Source organism: Gadus macrocephalus, chromosome 12, assembly GCF_031168955.1.
Source record: "Gadus macrocephalus chromosome 12, ASM3116895v1".
Classification (NCBI taxonomy): Eukaryota; Metazoa; Chordata; class Actinopteri; order Gadiformes; family Gadidae; genus Gadus; species Gadus macrocephalus.
Genome location: NC_082393.1, coordinates 15,400,567 through 15,426,233, shown reverse-complemented (window position 1 = coordinate 15,426,233; position 25,667 = coordinate 15,400,567). Strand labels below are relative to the sequence as shown.

Below are 25,667 nucleotides of genomic sequence, written 5' to 3'. Positions count from 1 at the left end.
GCGTTGTGGATGCGGGTCCCTCAGCAGGGCAGGCGTTGATACGTCTTCCCAGGCAGGGCGCGCGGTCTTCTCGGTCACAGGGCAATCTTCAGAGGCAATCGTCTTCTCACTCCTCTCTCTTCAAGACGGTGTCACGGCACCAAATGTTAGATTTCAGCTTATTTCTAAACTGTTCGGACAGACTCGGCGTTGTGTATTTTCAGTCGTAGTAGTAATTCTTGAAGTCGAAATCAAAGCAGCTTGACAGGTTGGATCAGAGGGTTGAATAGATGGTTTATTCCAGGATGTAATACAGCGAGATACAGACTTAGGTTGAATAATCTATAGTGGACCCGGTGGTCGATGACTTGTTCCTTGGCTGTCGAACCCTCTTCTCGTCGAACCAAAGGGTTGGGCGAGTATTATACAAAAAGGGGATACATGAATAACACGTGAACAGACGCACTCTCAGCCTTGATAAGGTATCTGGCCCTGGCTATGTCCCGGAGGACCAGGTCGGTTCAACCTTGTTGAAACATAACAATGGCAGAATGTTGGAGATAACACCTTGTATCAGTAAGAGAGGCCCTGGCCTGTCCCGAGACTAGAAATGTGAACAAAAGAGAGACACTAAAATACACCAATATTCTACAGTTAAGACAGTCAAAGATGGCTCTTTTAGTTCTTCAGTTGTAACAACTGCAGTTGGTAAAGGACTTTAGTTTACATGCATGTTTCTTAATAAATACATTTGAAATAAATTCTTAACTTTAGTTTTCATTCTTACATTAGAGTAATGGCATGTAGTGTTTTAATGGTATGATGTCATCTTTGTAAATATTACTGTACATTGTGAATATTGCACTGAAGCTTGATTTGAAGAAAATCGTGAAGAAAATCGAAATCGCAATATCTGCCACAGGCCTCGACATTAACGGTTGCCCGCTTGCCCGGGGCAACCAAAAGTCATATTTGGGCAAGTTGTGATTGATTTCTGGTTGCCCGAACGGGCAAGTGGATTTTGGGTGGATGTCAATATAAAGGCTATTTATTCAAATGTTTTTAGAAACTGCAGAACAACCTTTTTTGCCGCAAAATAACACAAAATATAAGTATTTGCAATTGATCAGCGCGCCGTCGTCTCTTCTCTCGGAAAGCGAGTTAACAGACACGCATCGCTTCAGTGCGAATATAGCCCCGCCTTCTGTCACTCGCAGTGCGTTCTCTGGCCGTGATTCGAAGGTGTTGGCTAAAGGTTAGCCAACAAAGCTAGCATCGCAAATGCAGCGCCTACGCGAACGGTTTAGGTAGAAGGAAAATGGAGTAGTGATGGAGGAGTGCAGTTTGGAAGTACTTTGGAGTGAGGCAAATTACCAAGGAAAGTCATATGCAAGAACACGGTTTGGGTTTCATAACTGTGCACATGCACAGCATTAGCGATCTTTTTCACGAAATTGTACCCTCACAAACTATATATTGCATGAAAGCTGAGCCTCCACTTATTCCAACAGTCCAAACCATATCATTCTGTGACTAAAACTCGTAAATAACAACTTAAGAAGAAACGTCCCATTTTCTTTTAACAGCCAAAAATGAAGTATTACCTTTGTGATTTTTGTCCACAAAGTTGATTCTGGTCGAATAAAACCACCATAAACGGATAACCCAGTGTCTGGGCCAAATTTTGCAACTAAACAAGGTATTTTCAATCAATGAATAAGAGAAGGTTTCTTAGGAAATAGGTAAATTGCCTTCAATCAGAAAACATATTCTTCAGCGCAATCTAGTGGCCATATGTTTATTTGCGAGTGTTTGGCTTGGTGCATTCGAATATATTTGCCCTGAAATTTAAATAGAGAATAGTGTCAAAATTGTAAGATATCTACCTTTATTCTACCTTTATCGCTCCCAAATGATAACGACCAACTGATAATTATTTCAGGTGGAAATGTTATCTTCCACTTATGCTGTGTTCCATGGCTTTATTCACTTTAACCAAGTATCATCCCCATTGAATATTTCACTTGCACAACAATCTTTCTTTTGGCACAAAGATGACATTATCGCCCTTGCAGTTGTGGAGATATACTCTATTTACTTTGGGTATGTTCTTTCCTGAAAAAAACTTTCCCCCTGATATCGAAAATGGTATAGAATATCGATATTTTTTCAGGTATAGTGTCAAAGTTAGAAAATCCAGTATCGTGACTGACAACACTACTAGAAACGCGATTGTGATTATTCAGTTAGAGCTACAAGAAACGTGAAAGTTAAAAAAGACATATCTTTGCTACTACCTCTGACATTTAGTTAAGTACAATTGCATGAAATCATGCAGGTCTACATATAACTTGGCGATAGCTTTAATAGGTTGCAACGGTGGACTGAAATCACTTCATGGCACGATGTGACCGCTCGATAAATAAGTAAACAAAGGGAAGTTTGTTATTTTTTAAACACAACATGTGTGGAAGCTAACATTCAGCTTCAGTCTGAGCTTGGATGATTTTTCTGAGCCCCCCCAAAACGAGGCCGCATGCCTGGCAAAAAGAGGCCTGTTCAAGATTCTGATTATAATTTGGGCAAGTGAACATCACATTCGGGCAAGTCGAACCTGACCTGTACTTGCCCGATGGGCAAGTGCTTTAGAAACCTTAATGTCAACCCCTGTGCCAGAAAAATCGTAATTCGATCTTTTCCTGAAATCGTTCAGCCCTATCGTATAGGCTTCGCCTTTTAAGGCTATCGCTATTGTGTTAAAAGGGCGAAGCACGATATAGTCTATGCCTCATTGGTCCCGATCAGTACCAGAAACACTGCTACATATGCGCTAGTATCATGCGTCAGACGTAGCATAACATACGTCATGCGTCTAACGGCACGTCATCAACGAGCAGCTCTATTGTGTCTGATAAGACACAAGAGCTCTCAGCATGAATATTTGACTCCACCTCACATTGTTTAATATGCGAGGGGAATAGTCACACAATCACACTCACTCTGTCAAAGCACCTAGAACTGAGTGTCATCGGGAGGCGCGACATGTCTCTTAGGTAAAACCTAATAAAAGAGCATGGGGAAGCCCAGGAGGCTGCTGTGCAGATATCCTCCATAGGCATCCCTTTTTGCAGAGCGACAGAGGACGATATTCCTCTGGTCGAGTGAGCTCTGATAGTCTCAGGCGGCTCTGCCCCCGCTGACACAAGCCTGTGTGATAGCATCACACAGCCAATGTGACAGCCGTTGTATCATCAGGGGGAGGCCCTGGGAATGATCTCTGTAATGCACAAATAACTGTTGAGATTTGCGCAGAGCCTCCGTGCGCTTCACATAACCGCGCGTACGGGGCACAAGAGATGGGCTGTTGCCTCCTCCTCAGATTGATGAGGAGGGAGAGAGAAACCATTGAGTGTTATTACTCTCGATCTGAACGAGCTAGTAATACTCTTTGATGTAAAAGCCGGGTTCGGGCGTAATATGGACGAACTGCCGTCTCCTTGTATTCTAAGACAAGAAGGGGATACAGAGAGTGCAGACAGGTCTCTCACTCTCTTAGCTGACGTCAGGGCCAGCAGCAAAGCTGTCTTGGCTGACACGAACTTGAGGGGCACCCGGTCAAGAGGCTCAAATGAGGCTTTAACCAGTGCTCGCAGCACCAGTGTTAAATCCCATTGTGGAGTGAGAGAGCGCGTCACGGGTCTCTCTCTCCTCACACCGTTTAGGAAGCGCTTCATTAAGGGGTGACTAAAAACATTTTTATCCCCGAAGCCTTCGTGGCATGATGAAACAGCAGCCGCGTACGTTTTAACCGTGCTAAAAGCCAGCCCTCTTTCCATCAGTGCCTGGAGGAAAGAGCACACGCGGCAAAGGGCTCTGGTGGAGTCCGCTCTGGCACCCTGGATGGTCCGTACGACCTCCTGGGAGAGGCCGAGAGCCTCTAGGCGCTTGCGTTCAGCGGCCAGGCCCATAAGTGCTGGCCGATCTCTGGGTAATCTATGATTGCTCCCCCTGCCTGTGAGAGAGCGTCTCGCCGCCAAGGGAGTCCCTTCGGCGGCCCCGAGATCAGACGCTGGAGGCAGGGAAACCACGGTGCACTCGTGCGTTGCGGTGCTATGAGAATCATATACAGCCGCTCCTCTTAGACTCGGTCCAAGGCTTAGGGAATCAGAGGGACGGGTGGGAAAGTGTACAGGAGTGTGTTCGGCCACGGTCTGTGAGTGAACGCATCCACCCCGAGCAGGGGATTGTCCTTCGCGCGAGAGAACCACAGCTCGCACTGTGTGTTCTCCCGCGTGGCTGGCGAATAGGTCGACCTCCGCCTTCCCAAACTCGCTCCATACCTGATTGATCAGATCGTGGTGGAGAGTCCAGTCTCCTGGTTGGGGACCCCCCCTCGACATAATGTTGGCCCCTCTGTTCAGGACACCGGGGATGTACGCTGCTCTGATGGAGAGCAAGTGTGTGTGCGCCCAGCATAACAGCTGTCTCGCTATGCTCAGCAGCTGTGCCGAGCGCACGCCCCCTTGGCGATTTATGTATGCTGCTGTCGCCTTGTTGTCCGTGCGAATCATTACGTGTTGATTCGTCAACATTGGGGCAAAGTGTTGGATCACTTTCAACACAGTGAGGAGCTCCATTTGCGTTTATATGCATGGTCACGGGGGGCGGCCAAACGCCGCCCACTACGTGAAACTCGCATGTTCCTCCCCAGCCCGACAGAGAAGCATCCGTGATCACTGAGATGTGTGACGTTGCTCTGCCCAACGGCACCCCTCTCGCGAGAGTTCGGGGATCGCCCCAGTGGGTCAAATCGGGGCCCACTGATAGGGGAATGGTCACTTTGCGCCTGAAAAACCATCTCTGCAGCTGCCTAGCCCCACCTGCACCACCGTGTGAGCGGCTGACATCATGCCCAGCAGCCTCATGCAAGGGGGGGCTGTCACGACGCTGTCCGGGGAACAGCTGCGGAGGAGAGACCACATGTCTCCATCCTCTGCTGTGAGAGCCGTGCTCTCATTAGTCCAGCTCTACCCCCAAATGCATCACACTCTGTGAGGGGTGGGGGGAGCTTTTCTTCCAATTTATGGTGAAGCCTAAATTCGACAGTTGAATTACCAGCTTTTTTGTTTGAATAGTTGCTTCCTCCTTGGAGCGAGCAATCAAAAGCAGATCAAAAACAGTAACCTACTCTCATTCCTGTTGCGTGCAGCGGCCGGAGAGCCGTCTCCACGCATTTGGAAAACGTTCGTGGGGCTAGAGAATATCCGAACGGGAGACGGTTGTACTGGTAGTGTGACCCTTGGAATGAGAAACGCAGGAATTTCCTGTGTTTGGGGATCACTGTGGCGTGGAAGTAGGCGTCCTTCAAATCTATTGAGGTGAACCAGTCGTCCGGTTTTACACACTGTAACACTCGTCTGATTGTTAACATGTGAAACGGCCTCCCCGCGATGCATTTGTTGAATAGGGCTATATCGAGAATCGGTCTCAGCCCTCCTGTTTTCTTGGGTACCAGGAAATCACTTTTTTCGCTAGAAACTGCTGGAGCTCCGCCAAAAGTGACAGCTGTTGATCCTTGGATGACAGGGTTGTTTCCACAATCCCGTTGAATCGTGGCGGAACGGAGGTGAACTGCAGGGTGTGTGCAATTGGCCAGGGTGCATGCGTTCAGCCATTCTGAGTAATGCTCTGAAAACGGCTGTGCAGCCTCTTGTTTTGATGCGGCTGTCATGGAAACGAGCCAGACTTGAGCCCCTGCCGCCGCTGCGAGGGGAGGAGTCCTCCTCGCAGCCCATGGGGAGCTCTGCCCGAAAGGGCTGTGTGTGTGTGTCATTAGCAGAGGCATGCCCTGCCTGCTCAGCTTGTGACAAGAGTGTAGCCTCCTCTCTCCTGAGCGTTGGGACGCGAGGAGGAATAACACTGACTGGGCAGCAGACTGCTGACAAGTTTATTTATTCAGAGCTGCAAACTTGTCGCTTTTCGGCGACAATCGCCGTTTTCTTGGTCAATTTGGTCATTCACGTGAATCGTGTAGAACCGGAGAGTTTTGTTTTTGGGGGGGGGGGGGGGTCCAGAATTGCGAACAATTATTGGATCATTCATTTCTCTGGGCCAATCGGAATCTCAGCACTTGCTTCCGAATCTTTCTTATAATTGACATTTCTCTGGGCCAATCGGAATCTTGAAGCACACAGCGCCAACTGAGCTCGCCATTGGATGAGGCGGTCGCGTGGCTACCGCGCATGCATGCGGCCAAACAACACAAGAGAGCTTGCGAAACACTCGTCCAGAGGGGTGTTCCACGAACGGAGGTTTAACAAACACTGAGTTAACGCTGAACTCTAGGTTGATTTAACCAGTGCCGACTAACCCAGAGTTTTCGGTTCCACAGCGCACAACACAGGGTTGTGCGCGTCACCGCCAAACCTAAAAAGACGTGATGTATGGATCATGGAAACCTTGATCGAAATGGCGAAACGGGCCGCTTATTTCAATGAAATGGAACTTCAGGTTCTCCTGGGGAGCTATGACGAGGAGAAGGACATTATCACAAGAAAAGGGAACGCTAAAGCCTCTGCAACCCGGAGAACCAAAGCCTGGCAGCGGATCGCTGACCGCGTAAATGCGTTAGTTACACGTCAAAAGCATGATCGTTAATATTTGATCCATGAATATATAAATATCCCAGTTAAGCATTCTTAAAGATCCTACCACATAACCCCTTTCTTCTAAAAAAATATGTACTCCGATGGCTTCCAAGCGGTCAGCGGATCAAGTATAAAAATGAAGTATAAAAAACATACAAACTGGTAAGCTTTTCCCACCATCGTATTGGTATAAATTTAAATAAGCAATTTTTTTAAGCCAATCGTGAAAAGGCCGACAGTCGGTAGACTGGATCTGGCCCTCAAATTGTCGGGGATCGGGGGGGGGGGGTCCAGAATTGCGAACAATTATTGGATCATTCATTTCTCTGGGCCAATCGGAATCTCAGCACTTGCTTCCGAATCTTTCTTATAATTGACATTTCTCTGGGCCAATCGGAATCTTGAAGCACACAGCGCCAACTGAGCTCGCCATTGGATGAGGCGGTCGCGTGGCTACCGCGCATGCATGCGGCCAAACAACACAAGAGAGCTTGCGAAACACTCGTCCAGAGGGGTGTTCCACGAACGGAGGTTTAACAAACACTGAGTTAACGCTGAACTCTAGGTTGATTTAACCAGTGCCGACTAACCCAGAGTTTTCGGTTCCACAGCGCACAACACAGGGTTGTGCGCGTCACCGCCAAACCTAAAAAGACGTGATGTATGGATCATGGAAACCTTGATCGAAATGGCGAAACGGGCCGCTTATTTCAATGAAATGGAACTTCAGGTTCTCCTGGGGAGCTATGACGAGGAGAAGGACATTATCACAAGAAAAGGGAACGCTAAAGCCTCTGCAACCCGGAGAACCAAAGCCTGGCAGCGGATCGCTGACCGCGTAAATGCGTTAGTTACACGTCAAAAGCATGATCGTTAATATTTGATCCATGAATATATAAATATCCCAGTTAAGCATTCTTAAAGATTCTAAAAATCTTAGATTTCTTCTAAAAAAATATGTACTCCGATGGCTTCCAAGCGGTCAGCGGATCAAGTATAAAAATGAAGTATAAAAAACATACAAACTGGTAAGCTTTTCCCACCATCGTATTGGTATAAATTTAAATAAGCAATTTTTTTAAGCCAATCGTGAAAAGGCCGACAGTCGGTAGACTGGATCTGGCCCTCAAATTGTCTTGACCCCGGTGGAGGAGCTGTTAATAAACATAAATTCAGGGCGCCCTGGCATGGAGGGGGTACCTGGAGGTACCTACCTCCTCAGAGAGTCAGGGGCCATACCCCACTGGTTGAAAGTAAGTTTTTGTGTTTTCTTGTATTTTAGATTTTTTTTGCCTTCGAAGTAACACATGCAAACCATGTGCTTGCCACAGCGCATACTATTCCAAGTGTTTCTTTTTTTGGTAACTGGGTAGAAAACCTAAAAGTGACAATTCATCAACTTCACAGAATAATAATTGTTTTTTGTATCTCCAATAATAAGTAAAAATAATAATAATAAAAAAATTGTGACAGTTGTAAATAAAATATTTTTTATAAGCCTCAAGGATGTTTTGACATTGATTTTGTTTTGTTAAGTTTTTGTTAAGTCACGCTCAGACTAGTGTTATTTGTATATTACAATAAAAAAAAAATCCCCCGTGACACTGTCACCTTTTTTCCTCTGAGGAGTTTGCAGGTCTGATTTATTTATTCATGCATACATACATACATACATACATACATACATACATACATACATACATACATACATACATACATACATACATGCATGAATGGGTCCCCCAAAATAAGCTATTGAAAGCTTTTGGGCGGGGGCCCAAGGTTAATGAAAGCAATATCAATCAATTTAAATTTAGATGCACAATGTGGTACCATGCAAGAAAACATAAATAGTGCAGACAATCAAGCATACAAATACATACAATCAATCATACAGTACATTTAACTTAACAGTGCCGACAAACAAACATACAAATACTCAATCATACAGTAATCCCAGTACATCCATCATATTGTTAGGGTACATTATAAATAGGTAGCCAGTAAATATGCTTTTAGGTTTTTTTTAAAAGCGGACAGAGAGCACAGCTTCTTTAGATCCTCATCAAGTCTGTTCCAGATCTGTGGCCCCCTGCAGGCAACACTCATACCCGTACAATGTAAACGCCGTTGTTTAACCGTTATCAGGTGTTTGTTCCTGGTTCGGTGTTGGTGCTGGGGGTAGCAGATAGGGAGCAGGCCGGTCAGTCTGGGGTTTAGGCCATTTATGACTTCAAACATTAGGCAAGCATTATGGAAGAGATTGAATTCAGTGAGTCTTAGAAGACTTAGAAGCTTAGCCGTCAGCTGGTCTTTGGGAGTGGGGCAGCGGTCGCTGAGCCCCGGCTTCACTCCAAAGACAGCACACAGAGCGGGATCCAGCGGCGGTACCGCCCTGTAACCCCGGTCTGTCAGACCCTCCGTCTTCGTGACCTGGATAAATGTTTTCATCGGGGCCCCGAGCTTTGAGATTGAAGTACGGTCTGATGGCGGGAAACATCGGCCAGATCGGGTCGAGACGGGCGGGGCGTTTCGCGGCCTCGAGCCCCTAGATGCCATGCAGCTGTTCCGGGCGTTGGGGGGCCTGAGGCACGGGCACCGCAAGGCGGCTGCCCTGGCGATAATGCCCGTTAGCTCTGCCACCAAAGCTCCAACCACTGAAAGTGAGGTGGCGGCAGAGACGGGCAATGCTGCTGCCCCGGGCCTCTCCATTCGGAGGGGGGAAGCCGGGGGAGACGCCCCCTCCTCGTCGCGGTCGACTCCGAGCTCACAAGGAGAGAGGGCATCGTCGAGCGGAACAGTAAAGTCGTCGGCCCATTCAGCAATGGCGGCGGCAGTGTCGGCTCTGCGCTGTCTGTCGTCCGACGGCAGCGTCGCACAATGCCGACACAGACAGAGCGGCGAGCGCGCCAAGACGGCATGTTCATGCCCAAGGCAGCCCTCATGGCCGCCCTACAGCAAGATGTAACCCGTGTTTCATGTCTTGCAGATGCAGATCGTCTTTGAGTCCATAATATTTATTTATTTACTTCAGTATGTAACAGGATCGTCCTGAAGAAAATGGGAGCAGAACGTCCGCCGGCGCCCGCGTATATCTGTGCCCGCGGACGTGATTGAGGCCCACGCTGTTGGTGGGCGGGGATTACTAATTTTTCAGTGCTACGGCTCACGCCCAGGGATAACCCAATAGCGATAGCCTTAAAAGGCGAAGCCTATACGACATAGAACACTGTGGGCATGCATGTGATTGACAGGGTAGATGGATTCCCTGAACCAATCAGGGAAAAAGAAAGTTATTAGAAATTAACCAGTTGAGGTCCGAATTTGAAATAGTCTCATACAGAGGTAGGCGCAGTCAACAACAACAAATATTCTCACATAATTTCCCTAACTAATATAGCTGATAGATGGCTGTTGCAGTTCTAATAAATTACACACTTAGATTTTACCTGCTGTACCGTTTAATTAAGTGGGGCTACCAAATGCCAGTTTCTATAGACTTTCATTGCATGTATAGACAATCATGTTAAATACGGTAGATCTGCCTAAACTGGTCTCCATCCCATAAAGGCTAGGTCAAACCAACGTCTAAAAGAAGGGCAAGCTGAAGGTCTAATTTGTTACACAAAATGTTGAATTGTGAGTGCTTGCTTGGGATAGCACTATGTTGTGTCGAGACAATTAGATGGTTTACCATGGCTAAGGGCTAGCTAGAGATGCTAAAAATGTCAAATATTTTTTTGGGTTTCAAGATAAAGGATGGTTAACAGGTTTAAAGTTCAAAATGGTGTAATTCAGAGTTAGTGGTGTCTTGTTTAGGTATTAGATGGTTTAAGATGGTTTGGTTTAGTATTTTTTTAGGATATGGTTAGTTTACGGTATCAGTTTAGAGATGGTGTTTAGGTATTGGGTAAAATATTGTTATTAGGTTAGAGAGGCATAGGTTTAAGTATAAGGTAAGAGATGGTTATGCTTAGATGTTAAGCTTAATGTTATGTTTAGGAATTAGGTTATAGAGTTTAGGTATAATGTTGTACCTGGGAAAGTTTAGGCGTTATGGTTGGTGGCATGCTGTGTTCCATATGACCCTCCCTGAAGACGCTACTCAGCTAAGGGTCTTATTAGTACAAAGAGGTCTCCCAGACATCGTAGTTGGCAATAAACGGCCAGACACAAACTAAATGAAGTCACAGGTCCATTTGACCTCTGTAGATCAACTTTGCCTGTCTTAATGCCCTTTCGTAGCATGACTTTGCCAGACCAATTTGCAAATGCGTATTAGTCTTCAACAGCTAATTTCATTTTGGAATTCCAAGAGGTGTTATTGTATAGATAATAAACGTATAGACCTACTTTTCTCCAAGTACCCTGGATTGCCAGACATGAAACCATATGGTACCAAACTTAGTGTGCTGCAGCCATGGAAGAAAGCAAAATAACTGGATCAACTGAGTGCTAGATTCAATCCAACCTAAAAAGCTTTGTCCTTTGTCAAAAAAGCTCTATGACCAGAGCCTTGCTAAACCATTGACAATCTTGCAGTTGCATTTGAAAGATGGAGAATGCTTAGAGCCAAGAAGGATTTCAAGAAAGATGCCATGAGCTCGGTCTGGGAGGATGGGGCGGACGGAGACAACAACAAATTGTTACTACGCCAGTTCCTGGCTACCAACCTGGATTTGATAAACCCTTTGATTTACTGAACTAAATTAATATGGTCTCAATTACCTTTACCACGAGGAGCTGGTCAGACTTCAAACAAGTGGTCCAGAACCCTCCAGATGACCCCCACCTGCCTCACCTCTGAGAGTTAACCCATAACTTCTTTATTTGTAAACCAGACACTTTTTTCTCCCAGTTCATAAGGATCTGATAAACTTATTTGACTTTATTCCATCAGTGCTATCTTGCAACTGCTCATAGATGCATAATATTTTATTCCACTTATCAAAAGCCCACAATCAAGAAGAGTAAACTCATCACAATTATATATGATATAACTTAAATAAAAGCTTCTTGCAGTCCGGCTCAAGGCCGATTCATACCTCCGGATCCGGACGAAATTCGTCCGTTGCCCCAAACGTTGCCTCCGGAACTACCCTTCATACCTCCGTCTGGTTTCCGGTGGTATTGCTCCTTTTCTCCCGGAGCACTCCGGATTCGTAAGCTCAGAGGCGACGGACGAAACACCTCCGGGACCGGACGAAATGGTCCGTACCCGTATTTACCGTAGGGTGTGAATGGGCCTTCACACAGAGACCATAGCCCTGTTCATTTTATACAGGAAAAAATGTACTTAAAAAAGTAATCATGGATGTTAGAAACTAGTAAGTTGAATGCTCACCTTAACTGTAGTCATTACTTTTAATAGGCTGCTACATGATCAACTGTTCACATTCCCAAACATTTATTATTTTTTTAAATCTTGAGTAGTTAGGTAAAAAAATCCATTATGAAAGCCAGCATTAGCCACACCTGAAAAGCTGGTTATGGTACAGTCAGATTAACCTGATAAGACAAATAAAAAAATCAATACATTACATTACATTTGTTAAACTGATGCTTCTATCAGAAGCGACTTGCATAAGTGCATTAAACCATGTGGGGAGCTCGCCAGGATAGAACTCAATCAGGATTCTGTTGACGCAGGTTGTTTTTGATGCAAATTTTAACATAGCCTACTGGATGTTGTTGCAAAGTGGCCTGGATCTTCAGCTACCCATGATTCGCGCATTTTAATGGAGAGCTGTCTGAGGCAGCTTTTTGAGATGTACCAGTTGGGTGTCACTTGCTGGGAGACAGTGACTATCCATGCAAGACGTGGCTCTAGACACCCTACCTCAATCCACAACCGGGAGCACAGTTAAAGTATAACATGTAAGTGATTACGCATATTACGCTTAGTCCTACGTGTAAAACACATCGTATTGGCTCTTTGACGCCTTTTATTTGTTGAATCCATATTTATTATTGTTTACTGATTTCTTCCATGTATGCTAGAGCACACAAACATACACGAAATGTTGTGGAGAGAGGAATTGGGCAGATGAAACGTCGGTTCATGTCCTCCACGGCGAAATACGCCTCACCCCAGAGAGGGCAAGCACAGTCATTACTGTATGTGCCATTCTACACAACCTCTGCAAGCGGAGGAACATTCCACAGCCAGACGATGATGATGATGATGATGATGATGATGATGGCGATCAACATGACAATGAATTTGGCCGGCATTTAGGCATCACTTTGAAAACACATTTTAGGTAAACACCTTGGCACAAATCAGTCAACACTTGTGTAGTTCATAACATTTATTTTCTTTTAAATTTTACGTATTTTTATTGTTTGCTTTCTCTCTCTTGAACGTGCAGGCTACAACGTCATTATCGTGGTCTGCACAAAATTGTCATGCGTGTATTCTGCTAACTGCACTATAACTACTTAATAGGAATTCATTTCTAGCCTAGGCTATTTCCTTGTTTTTCGGTGATTCAGTGGGCTCGTCTGAACAACCAATCACCGAACTGACTGCTTCTAAACTCGTGCACGAGAATTGACGTAATCCATAGCAACGGCGCGTCACTCTTAGGCCCCGTCCACACGAAGCCGATTTCATGGCGAAACCGCAAAGGTCTTGTACGGTTCGGCCTTCCGTCCACACGAAGCCGGCGAATCCGCTGACCGAAACCGCAAACTTCTGAAACCACCCTCGGAGGTGGTTTCAAATCTATCCGGTTTCGTTTTGGTTTCGTGTGGACGCCTGAAACCGACTGAAACCGCAAACCATGACATCATCGCCCCACCCCTCGACCTCCTAGCCGCGGAGTCTCAGAAATCACAACAAAAAAGATGATGGCGGACTACAAGCTTGTAATCGTTCTGCAGCATATCATGTCCCTTGTTGGGTTGCTAAGCCATTATTTATTGAGAATCTAGTTCGCCATCGTAGAAGAGCTGTTTGTTTGTGTTGTTAGTGGTTCGGGGGGCAGCCTTTATGCGCATGCTCGCCTCTTCTTCTTCTGGATTTGTGTACCAGAAGCAGCGCCCCTTATGGGCCTGGAATGTTTACTACAGCGTTTCTACAGATCTATCCGGTTTCGCTTGGCTTCGTCTTTACGGAGATACTTCGAAACCGGATAGATCGAAACCGTAACGGTTTCGCCCGTTTCGGCTTCGTGTGGACGGGGCCTTAGTTCACTCTTTGTGATTTATCCTTAGTAAGAGTAGGTCTCAGCGGCTTTGTGAATAACTTTCAAGAAAAAACTCCTACGTAAAATGTTTTAGCGCGAGTTAGGAGCACTCCTAGCGGTAAGATAAAATGCTTTGTGAATACGGCCCCTGACATAGAAGATGGCACCATGCAAAAGTTCACCATTTCGAAAGAAATACAAACGAGGACTACCGTATTTTCCGCACTATAAGGCGCACCGGATTATAAGGCGCACCTTTTAATGAATGGCCTATTTTAGAACTGTTTTCATACATAGGGCGCACCGGATTATAAGGCGCATAGAATAGAAGATACTGCAGTCAAACGTTTGACTGGGGTTGCGTTATGCATCGACTAGACCGAGCTGTGCTAAAGGGAATGTCAACAAAACAGTCAGATAAAGTCAAACTTTATTAAGCGTTCTGACAACTCCGTTCACTCCCATGGCAACGATGTTCAAACGTTAATGTGCATATTAACAATATCTCATCAATATCTGATCAGTATCAATATCTCTTAACAATAAGCTCACTTTTTCAGTTCATTCCCCGTCCACGAATCCCTCGAATTCTTCTTCTTCAGTGTCCGAATTTAACAGTTGGGCGAGTACGGCATCCAACATGCCCGGCTCCCTCTCATCATTATCCGAGTCAGTGTCGCTGCTGTTGCCTGGCAGTTCAGTGATTATTCCTGCCTTCGTGAAAGCTTGGACCACAGTTGAGACTGTTATATCAGCCCAGGCATCCACGATCAATTGGCAGATAGTGGCTTAAGTCGCCCGGCGCTGTCTCCCCGTCTTGGTGACGTGTGTTCGCCTTCTTGGCCCCGTCCACACGAAGCCGATTTTTTGGTGAAACCGCAAAAGTCTTGTCCGTTCGGCCGACCGTCCAGACGGAGCCGGCGAATCCGGTGCCGGCGAATCCGGTGCCCGAAACCGCACATTTCTGAAACCACCCTCGGAGGTGGTTTCAAATCTATCCGGATCTATGCGGGTGTTAGGATTCGTGTGGACGTCTGAAACGCTTGATGGCAGTGGCTCCCCACCAGCTGGGGGACATCAGAGTTGCGTTGAATCTTTTATTTATTATTTTATTTGTATTCTTTTTGTAGCTTTAAATAAAGCCCTTTGATAAATGTAATTACTAACTATACATTAAAAAGTATTTCTGCTCAATTTAAAAGGTTGAATCTCCTCGTGACTGAATACAGCGCGCAGGCTTGATGCGCTCCACTTTTTTCTGTGGAGAACCAGCGCCTTGAATATTTACTACAGCGTTTCTACAGCTCGATGCGGTTTCGAAATGACTCCGTCCTTACGGAGTGCGCCTTATAGTCTTTACGAAGTGCGCCTTATAGTGCGGAAAATACGGTAATTCACTGAGTTCACCAACTAATACTCTTCACTAGAAATGTTGTGTGAAATGATTTTCAAGCAGTCTTGCGGTATCAGCCTAGTAGATGGAACAGCGAGGTGCCCGATAGGCGGAGATCTAGATCAGCGGGAGTGGCCAGCGAAGCTGTGCATCGTGGTGCATGGTGGGAGTTGTTGTCTTCAATCCACAAGCGCCAAAAAGTCACTTTCTGCCTTTTCTCGGTCAAGACGGCACCAAATTAGAATTTTCTTTTATTATTCGACTACATATAGGACCCAATTTCAATACATATTCATGCCTCCACCGGTGAAATGCTCCTTTTAATGTTAAGGTCTGAATGGAACCCATTTAGGCTCCCCATGAGCCTTAATACATAGAGACAGGAAGAAGTACTTTGAACCAGCCGTTATCAATTATTATTGCAGAGATGGGGTTTGGGGCTTGGTATGTCGGACTGTTTCTGGTGGATGGGTGACTATTTTTCGATTTTTTTTTAAGTGTCTTCTAATATGTGTTTTACAGACTTCGGAAGTCCAAAGTAAGAAAAGATCTCCACCTTATTAATAAACACCTCTAATTTGGTTCTTACACAGCCGAAGTGTTCTCAGCTGTGCGGATTGAGGTAGAGAATTTGGATTTGCATACATACACGCAACGCGGCACCCAGTTCTACGCATGCGCTCAACCCATGAGGAGAAAGGGATTGTTAGCGGCGAATGTCTCCAGCTTGAGACCCGCTGAGGGACCACCGCCGGAGGCGGAGGTGCCTAAGCGCTGCCCGGCAACGATCCCTTTCTCCTCCTTGTCGTGGTTCAGTCTACTTCACATTGATGAGGACGTTGAAGAACCAGGAACGTCGGAGAACCCAACGCGGTCGTTTGAGATTCATAATATCGGCTCACACATCTTTTGGCCGTTATAATATTATATGATATAGATATCTATGTAGGCTATATGATAATATTTTGATATAGAGCTCCAGGACTCCCGTGTGTTCTAGAATATTTACAGAACACGGCTAAAGGCTGTGTGAGCCTCGCCATTGCGATACATCCACTGTAAACAGCGAATGGTACCGTGGCTGCAAGCTGCTCAGGGCCACACCCCCACCCTCCTCCTTGACCCGCCTCGCTCCTCCTCATTTGCATTATAGCTACAGCCACCAAAACAGCGCATTTGGGGGAAGCTCAATGTGCGACTGGCTCGGAGTGGCTGTAACTCTGCACCACGGCTGAATTTCGGGAACGTCGTTATGTAACTTACTGTTTTGTTATGCACCTTCGGCACCCCTACACACACAAACAATCACACACCCAGCATGCAACACTACTGATACCACTGATGTTCACACCCCATCGTATGTTCTGTTCTGTTCATTTCTAATATATTGTTCATGCTAATTCTACCCTCTGATTCCAGTTTCTTTATTGTGTGGTCTTTCTCTGCTGACATTCATTCCTTAATGCTTTGTAGTTATACTTGTATAACCATCTGATACTAGCCAAGAGTTAAGCATATTCATCTAGCAAACTATACCTACCTTGGAGTGTTACAATAGCCAATAATCATTTTATTCCATGTGTCCATCCAGGCAAATTGGTGGATCCAAATGTTATTAAAAAACAAACATACATATATGATGTAATTTCTTTGTAATCATCCAAAATAATGTTAAGTGTATGGGTATTTTTCCCAGAAGGCCACTGACTGTTCGATACCCGCGATCCATTGAGTGGGCAACGCGGCGTGTACTTAGTGGGCCGCGCGCCGTGTATTGAGTGGGCCGGTCTGACAGAAACTCCCGGGCCACTTTTTTCCCCCAGTCCGCCCCTGCCTGACAGCTTATTAACAGTTGAGTGGACCTTGAATGATTGACTGAATCTCAGCCCCTTACGGTGACATTGGTTTGCCTCTATAGTCTTTTACTGAAGGATGTCAACAAGATTCTACAAGACATTTTCACCTTGCTATACCCAATGTTTAGATCTGCTGTGGTATTTATTCAAATTAGCACATACGTAATTAGATTATGCGCCGCATGCCCATGTTAACAAACAATTTCCAAAAGCTTGGTTTGTCTTGATATAAGTACCGGTAATCAACTCAGTAATTTTCTTGTTGATATCTAAATGTTAAAATGTATACCCTATTCATGTGAGAAAAATAATGAATAGGCGTATGAATATGATATATTTGTTTTTCGAAACTTTCACCTCATGGGATTATTTTTCCTTACTCAGGACATATCAAGGATACAAAATCAGTTGAGTTTGCGTGGTTGACCCCTATTTTGGCTTAAAATGACTTGACTATTATGGTTGAACGTTAGGAGACCTTCATCTTTGTGCTGGCAAGAAGACTCTTGATATTTGTAAACCAAGCAGGCCAATGATTAATTGTCTAGTAGGCCCGTGGTCCAATACTCCGTTGGCAATGGACCCTGAAAGATGTCATCCAACTCCGTTCACAACAATAATTTGTGTGGGGATTTATCCATTTTACCCTAATTTACCTAATCTATGACTGATTCATACATTTTGAATGGCTCCATGCAACATCTGCCACGCTGGTCAGAATCCCGTCGTTGACAGGGTTCTGACGGGGTTCTGACTACACTAAAGTGTAGTGTAGTGTAATTCACTACAGTACTGTAGTGTACTACAGTAGACAGGTTTTTGTGTGGACTTACTTCATCAAACATTAAGGATATCCAAACATTACTATATCTTACAACCCTTTTCCCTAATGTTTGACTACTAATATGTTGCCATTTCATAGGTTGAGGGTCAATAGAAAGCTAATTGTGTTCTTTTGCGGGTCATCCAGAACTGTAGTGTACTACAGTTCTTCAGTGTACTACACTACAGTACTGCAGTGTACTACACTACAGTACTGAAGTCTACTATACTGCAGTAGTGTATTGTACTACAGTTCTGCCTGACCCTCTGTGCTGATGAAAATTATGAACACAATCTTTCTATTGACCCTCCAGCTATGAAATGGCAAACATGTTAGTAGTGCAAACATGAAACACAGGAAGGTTTGGAAGATATAGTAATGTTTGGATATCCTAATCAGGGCTCCAGACTAACTTTTTCCTTGGGTGCACTGGTGCGCCTACATTTTTAATTTGGGTGCACCAGCACGTATTTATGGTGCACCCAAGTTTTGAGTTGTTGAGGGGGGGGGGGGGGCGTTGGACCGTGCCTGCCTTGCGCTGAGTTGTTGACGGGGGGGGGGGGGGGGGGGCAACCGGGCAGCTGCACCGGTTGCACGTCGATATTTACGCCATTGATTAATAATATTTTGACCATTAAATAAATGCCTTAAATAAATGCAGAATCTGTATCTCTCATAAAGAATATCGTCAGACAATGCCAAGGGATCGGTTCTGTCCCGAAAAACCCTCAGTCTCCGGAGAGACGCCTGTACGATAACTTGTGAGCCGAGGTCCATGGGAACACCCACAAATGGTGACGCCATTATCGGAGGAGGGGCTAGGAAGCTGCGCACGCCGATATAAGTAGCCGATCTCCGGGTAGACTCGCTGAAAAGCTGCTCCCGACCAGGTTTGGTTGCGAACGTAAGTCACCAATGGTGATACAGCGACGCTTAAAGAGATCGATTTTCATGGTACAGCTAACCCAGGCTTTCAGCTCAACATACCTCGCTAACCCTCTAATCGAGCTTCGTAGTACAGGCCCCTGGATTGGGCTTCGCGGGTTTGTTTACCGGCGTTGCTATTGTTACCGGTCTTGCGTGTTCCAGGTATCTAATAAATTGCTGTCTAATCAATACTTCATTCACTGCCTCTTCCGTGGTTATTACAATATTATGAATAGACTGCTCTGTAAAAAATAATACTAATAATAATTATACCAGATAAATTTTCAGTCGCACCGGTGCGCCCAAATAAAATATTTGGTCGCACTACCCCGAATTCTAGGCGCATGTGCGCCCAAATTAGGCGCACTCTGGAGCCCTGCTAATCCTAATGTTTGATGAAGGAAGTCCAAACAAGACAGAGTCTACTGAGGGAAGCCACAGAGAGCTCAGCACTTATTTCCTTACAAAGACGGTAAAAAAGAAGATGGAAACATAAGTTAAAACAGTCCACGTTATAGGCCATTATTGTACTAAATGTCTTAATTTATCCCCTCCCAATTTTTACACTTTGCCAAGCCGGTACGGTCGCACCTTTGCACGCCCTGCAATTTCCCTGTCTTGCCTGTGTAAAACCGAGGGGATATAATACCCCTTCGTCAAGGAGCCGGCTGTCTTTGTTCGGTGGTGTAGGCGGGACTACGCACGGAGAGTAGACCTCTTTAGAATAATTTGCATACTCCGAATGTTTTTATATTTTTATGAGTGAAGCCACTCGCATGCAAGAATAATCTGAATGTGGGCTACAAGCGTGATTAACTATTAATAAGTGCAAAACGCCAACATATTCTTTATTTTGCTGACCACATGTTTTTTATCCCGACAAGGCCTTGTAAGGAAAGTTCCTCTGGTACTTTCTCCTAGCTCGCACAATCTTTCCCTGTCTTCGTTAAATGCGACTGCATCACATTTCCTCCTATGGTCAGCAACTCACAGATTTCACTGTCCCTCCAGTTCGAACTACTCATGTTTATATCGCTGCATTGTATCTGTTGTAGAGACAACGCCGCAACACCTCTACCCAAGTTCCGCCCCTGGAACTGCAAAGCCGAAAATTGGGGTGCGAAATCAAGCCGGTATATTATTATTGGTCATTGTAAACACGCGGACCATGCCGGGAAAAAGGAGCGCTTACGACCGGCATATTTGGCAGTGTAAAAACGTTTTATGTTTCTCCTAACCATGACATACTTGATTCAGCGCCGAGGATCCTGTACCTCCTCTGGGAAATGTGTTCTCATGTATATCTATTTGTTTGCAGGTGGTGAACCCTTATCACCTGCGTGTTCGCAGGAAGAACCCAGTGACGGAGACCCTGGTGAAGATGAGCCTGCAGCTTTACCAGGTGGACAGCCGTTCCTACCTCCTAGACTTCAAGAGCATCGACGGTAACCCGCCCAATAACAAACCTTCCTGACGTTGATGTTCTGTTTGCATTCAACAGACCACTTTCACACTTTTCATCTGTGTGTAAATGGTATTTAATGTGTAAAAAGCATAACACCTCACTGTTATGGGTGAGTTGTCGTAAAACTCATTATGAGTCTGCTAAATATATGTACCGGGCAGGGCTCTACACTAACTTTTTTTTTCAGGAGCACTCGTGCCCCTAAGTTAAAAAATTTAGGAGCACAGGGAAAAAAAATGGGGGCACAATAGGTTTTTGTTTAGAACATTTATTAGCGTGCAGAAATTGCACACACCAACAGCAACAACTTACTAAAGCAAAATTAAGACAAGATTACATTTATGCTACACAAAACAGCACCAATTTCGGCTTCCACCGTACCAGGGTTATTGGGCTGGGTGCGATTTATATAGAAATCGGGACAGCGAGAATGCCTAGTGGACTGATGTGTTTCACCACAGCATCGCGTTTCAGATTAGGGTTCCCCGTTATAAACAGAGAGGAGCTTGCCATTGCCAATGGGGCTTCCTTACAAAATGTACAGAACATTTTCATGTTCTTAGCATCATAAACTAGCCACCCGAAATCCTTCAACCAGTCGGGGGTTGAATTTGGAGACTTTATAGACTACAGTAACAGCATTAACTTTCTCCACGCAGTCTATTCATAATATTGTAATGACCACGGAAGAGGCAGTGAATGAAGTATTGATTAGACAGCGATTTAGATACCTAATAAACCGTGGAACACACAAGACTGGTAACCATAGCAACATAGGTAAACAAACCCCGCTAAACCCTCCCGTAGGGCCTCCCGCGCTACGGCCACCCGGAGGCGCACAGAGCTTTTGGCCGTGAAATGATGTATACAATACAATACAATTATATTATATACTATTCTATATAGAGCTCGGGGAGTCGCAAACGGCAACAATCACTTTCTCCTCCATTCTGCGGTTCACCCCGGACTGCACTGCAGGGAACGGTTGGCCGGTTGAAAACTGATTGGCTGTTACGTTACGCACGTCACTCAGTGGCCACGCTGTTGAACGCTGATTGGCTGTCATCACGCGAATGTCGCGGCAAAGTTTAAATATTTCAACTCGAGCAAAAGTGGCGTGCTGCAAATCCACCTGAAATCCACGTGAACGCGCTCGCCCGTGCCGGGCAAAAGTGTCGCGCTGCAAATGGAATCGTTGCTTTGTATGGAATCGTTTCGTCCCTTCGCGTTTGGTGTGAACGCACAGTATAGTGTGCTGTGGAGAAGTCACTCGCACGCGTGCTCCTGTTTGGTTTTTCTCGTTCGCACGCCAAAATATCCGCTCGCAAATGCGAGTGAAATGGGCGCACTGTAGAGCCCTGGTACCGGGAATCTAATGAAGATAACACATTGACCGCGGACCCCCTTCTCAGAGCTGTCATAGCAGGGCCAACACAGGTGTAGCCCCCTGAACATAACAGTTGGTCAGGAGGCAGGTGTTTTACATATGTGCCTCAAAGTACCAGCAAGGCTCAATGTGAGTTACAGTATCTTCAGTAGTGTTCACTCCTATCCGTGCCCGGGAACATCAGAGGAGCAGACCAGTCATTTGTGCACTGAGTGACACCTTTGTGTGTCATACAATGCAACGCCTGTTTTCCACACTTTTCCTTTTGTTGTCTCCAGATGACATCATTGAGTTGACCGGCTTCAAGTCAGGCTCGTCTACCCCTCAGCGGTCGGGCTCCACGGCGGGCCTGTTCAGACCCAGGCTGAGCGTGGACTCAGCCAGCACCGCCATGGACTCACTGGCCCAGCTCAGCTCCTCCCTGCCGGGCTCGCTGGCGGGAAGTGCACCCCAGCTGGCCCCAAGGCAGGGGTCGCACACCATGGATTTCTTTGAGATGTGTGCCAGTCTGATCACCACCCTGGCCCGCTGAGGGAAGGAATGGATGCCCTCAGAGAGCCCCAAGGAACTCCCGGCCCTCCACCGGACCCCAACCACTACGTCAGAAGCCGAGGCGGGCCGAGGGGACAGGATGATGCAACTGCTTGTGTCGTCTCAAATGGTCTCAAGTGGTCTGCTGTCCATCGGCCCTCCTTTCAAATAATTATGTGATTTGAGTCAAAAAACAAACTGTGAGGGTGAGCAGGGATGTGAAAAGCGTAGTTGGTGGGGTGTTAGGGGGGAGAGGAAGCCGTTGATTATTTTTTTCTAACATGGACCCAAGGTCAGTCGCTGTGAGGTAATTGGTTGGACGTCAGACCGTGAAAACTGACTGTGGGCCCAGGAAACATAACTGGGATGATGGCTGTGGTAGGGGTGAGAGCTCAGAGGTCAGAGTTCACCATCATTTTTAGAGGCACGATCAGCTAAGAACAAGGTTGCTGGGCGTTTCGCCACGTGATACTGTGAAGTCACCCGTTGAATGCTGACCAAAAACAGTATTGCCCACGCATCACTGTAGAGAGCCTATTTACTGTAGCTCTGAGCAGTGGTCCAGGGTCAGTTTCAGAGTCTTGTTCTTAGTTAGAACGTGTAAACTGACCCGTTCTAAGTCTGAGGACACATAAACATAAGCATATTTTTTCAGTTTTCTTAAAGGTTTTGTAAACTACTATATATATATATATATATATGTATGTATGTATGTATGTATGTATGTATGTATGTATGTATGTATGTATGTATGCATGCATGCATGCATGCATGTATGTATGTATGTATGTATGTATGTATGTATGTATGTATGTATGTATGTATGTATGTATGTATGTGTGTGTGTGTGTGTGTGTGTGTGTGTGTGTGTGTGTGTGTGTGTGTGTGTGTGTGTGTGTGTGTGTGTGTGTGTGTGTGTGTGTATATATGTATATGTATGTATGTATATATATATATATATATATATATATGTATATGTATAGATATATATGTGTGTTTGTGTATGTGTATATATATATATATACACACACACAAAACCTTTAAGATAACAGAAAAAATATATAACATGCTATATTATGTGTGTAGTTGAAGAGATCAACATACCAAGTATAAATTGTTATATACTCATAGAGAGGTTTATAATTTAAGCACTACATTATTCAGTTTGGTTATGATATTTAGGATATTATAGATGATCGTTAACCTAGAAATATTTCATACCTTGATTCTTTCTACTTTAAGGTACCGATACACACCATTGTCTGTGCAAGATAATGACTATAACCATATTGTATTCTTTCTAAAACAATTCAGCAGGATTGACAAACATTTTACGTATGAAGCTTTCTTCAGATCCTCAATGTCCCTAACAATTGCAGCATTCTATCATTATTGTAGCTTGCAAAACACAGAGGTTTACAACAGAGATGGAAGCCATGCATGCAAACTGTTCTGTTGGAATAGAAGAATGCAAATGAAAACATTTACCGGCTACAACACAAACAATGAATGAGCTGTATGCAGAGCACCGATGGTACAGTCCTTTAAGCAGATGGAGTGTATCTTGGGAAATTGTTTGCTAAAAGAAGCAACACAAATCTTTCTTCTGCTGCCTTCAATCATCAAAAAACATGGATTTTTATGTAGACACACATGCACTGTGTGTGTGTGTGTGTGTGTGTGTGTGTGTGTGTGTGTGTGTGTGTGTGTGTGTGTGTGTGTGTGTGTGTGTGTGTGTGTGTGTTTTTATGTTGGTGGGGGAACAGTGCTTTGGCATGAGGTGGTTTGGTGTGTGGCATCAGTCTTCGTCACGTCTGAGATTTATTTGGTGGTTCAACAAGAGGCAAGAGGATCAATAGAAACCAATCTGTTGGCTAGGAAGTTCATAATCCTTTATAACACACAGCTGATTATTTTCCGAGGCAAGAGCAAAAGAAGGAACATAGTGTACAGTAAACATACTGTTGTTTCTCAAAGCAACACATTGTAATTCAACTGTCCAATCAGGTTGTGTCTTTCTGGTTGTCTCTGAATAGGTATCTGGTGAGTAACTCCTCTAGTTTGGCTGTCACAAGCCTTTCCATTTTACAGTCATGAGCTGTGAATGGTTATAACCTGCAAGATGGAAGCCGGCCTGAGTATTTATTGCTGGTGAGAAACAGTATTCGTTGCGATGCATGCAACAGCGTCTTTTGATCTTTACTTGTTCTGGTCAATGTGCATTGTGTTCTCGTTGCTGTAGTAATGTTCCGTGTGATCAAACGAATATGGCCATGTTCTCTAGATCTGAACACGGATGAATGAATGAGTGATTGATTGGATGCCCGGCGGTGCAAAATATGGGCTCTGAGAATACCCCTAAATTTCTCACCTCTCCCTTTACTCTATTTTTTTTTCCTTCATCTCTCTCCCCCCTTTGGAGAGAGTTCCCACGATTAACTTTTGTGAAACAGTACAGATGTGCTGGAGACCTGCTGCCCAGCAGTTGAAACTGTTATCCAAGGTATCATTCTGTTACCTGATCATTCTGTTGGACCTATCCATTACCATGAGGTGGGTTGGTGAAGACATGCATTAAGGAATACCTCATCCTGTTGTGGACAGTTAAGAGTACTGCACTTTTAGAGCACTACTGAAGTCCACCATGTTCGGAAGGATCTGGTTATATTGTTGCCATATGAGAGAATTCTGGTGGAGTCTGGTTGGAGGGGAGAAGAGACATTTTACTCAGCTGAAACCTCTTGATCGCTAGTGTTGCTGTGTCTCTCGTTTTGAGCAAGAGAGCCCCTGAGCAACATATGCACGTCTGTCTTCCCTCTCTGGCTGGTCATACAGCATTATGAAGTATATCTACTGAAAGAAAAAAGTGAAACGCTGCCACCTGCTGCTAGAATTAAGCAACTGCATACAGAATGAGATAGACTATGAGCATGTTACCCACATCGGCTGTGAACCTGATCAGTTGCCCGCTGTATAGTGTACTGCTACAATCACGTCAGGCCAGTTATGGATTTAGTATGGAGCCAATATATTGTCGACCTCTAATAAAGGCCAGTGTGTTGATAATGATACATCACGGCACGGATCGTACAGAACTACTTGGATGTAACCAGTAACTGCAAGTTAACTGATGTGTTTGTACTGTACTTATTGTATGTAACTACCAGTGGTATGTTGGTCACTTCTGTCTTTGTGTGTGCGTGTGCGTGTGCGTGCCTAAAGTGGAGTACTTTCCACCACAGAACCGTCAGTTACGTTGGTCTGTGACAGGGACTTTATGGTTTGTTCAGAGGTGTTCGCCTCTTCCGTCTGAGAGGCTTTTTGGGGGGGATTTCTGTTGTTACGCACTGCATGGCGTTGCTGTTCTGATTTGCACTTTAATTGCTATTCATTGCAAATTCATTGCTCACTGAATAAATTAAGGAGTATGGTAAAAGGTGTTTTCTGTTTGTGTTTCTCTGACACATTT

General features: G+C 45.1%; 1 protein-coding gene across 1 annotated transcript in view; it reads left to right on the top strand.

The window, feature by feature from the left end:
• Positions 1–25,634, top strand: part of prkaa2 (protein kinase, AMP-activated, alpha 2 catalytic subunit) — a 42,874-nt gene extending 17,240 nt beyond the window's left edge. The window contains exons 9-10 of the mRNA XM_060067877.1: positions 20,134–20,260; positions 21,946–25,634. Of these exons, the coding sequence (XP_059923860.1) occupies positions 20,134–20,260; positions 21,946–22,199 (381 nt within the window). The 3' untranslated portion in view covers positions 22,200–25,634. The remainder of the gene's footprint in view (positions 1–20,133; positions 20,261–21,945) is intronic.
• Positions 25,635–25,667: the final 33 nt, after the last annotated feature.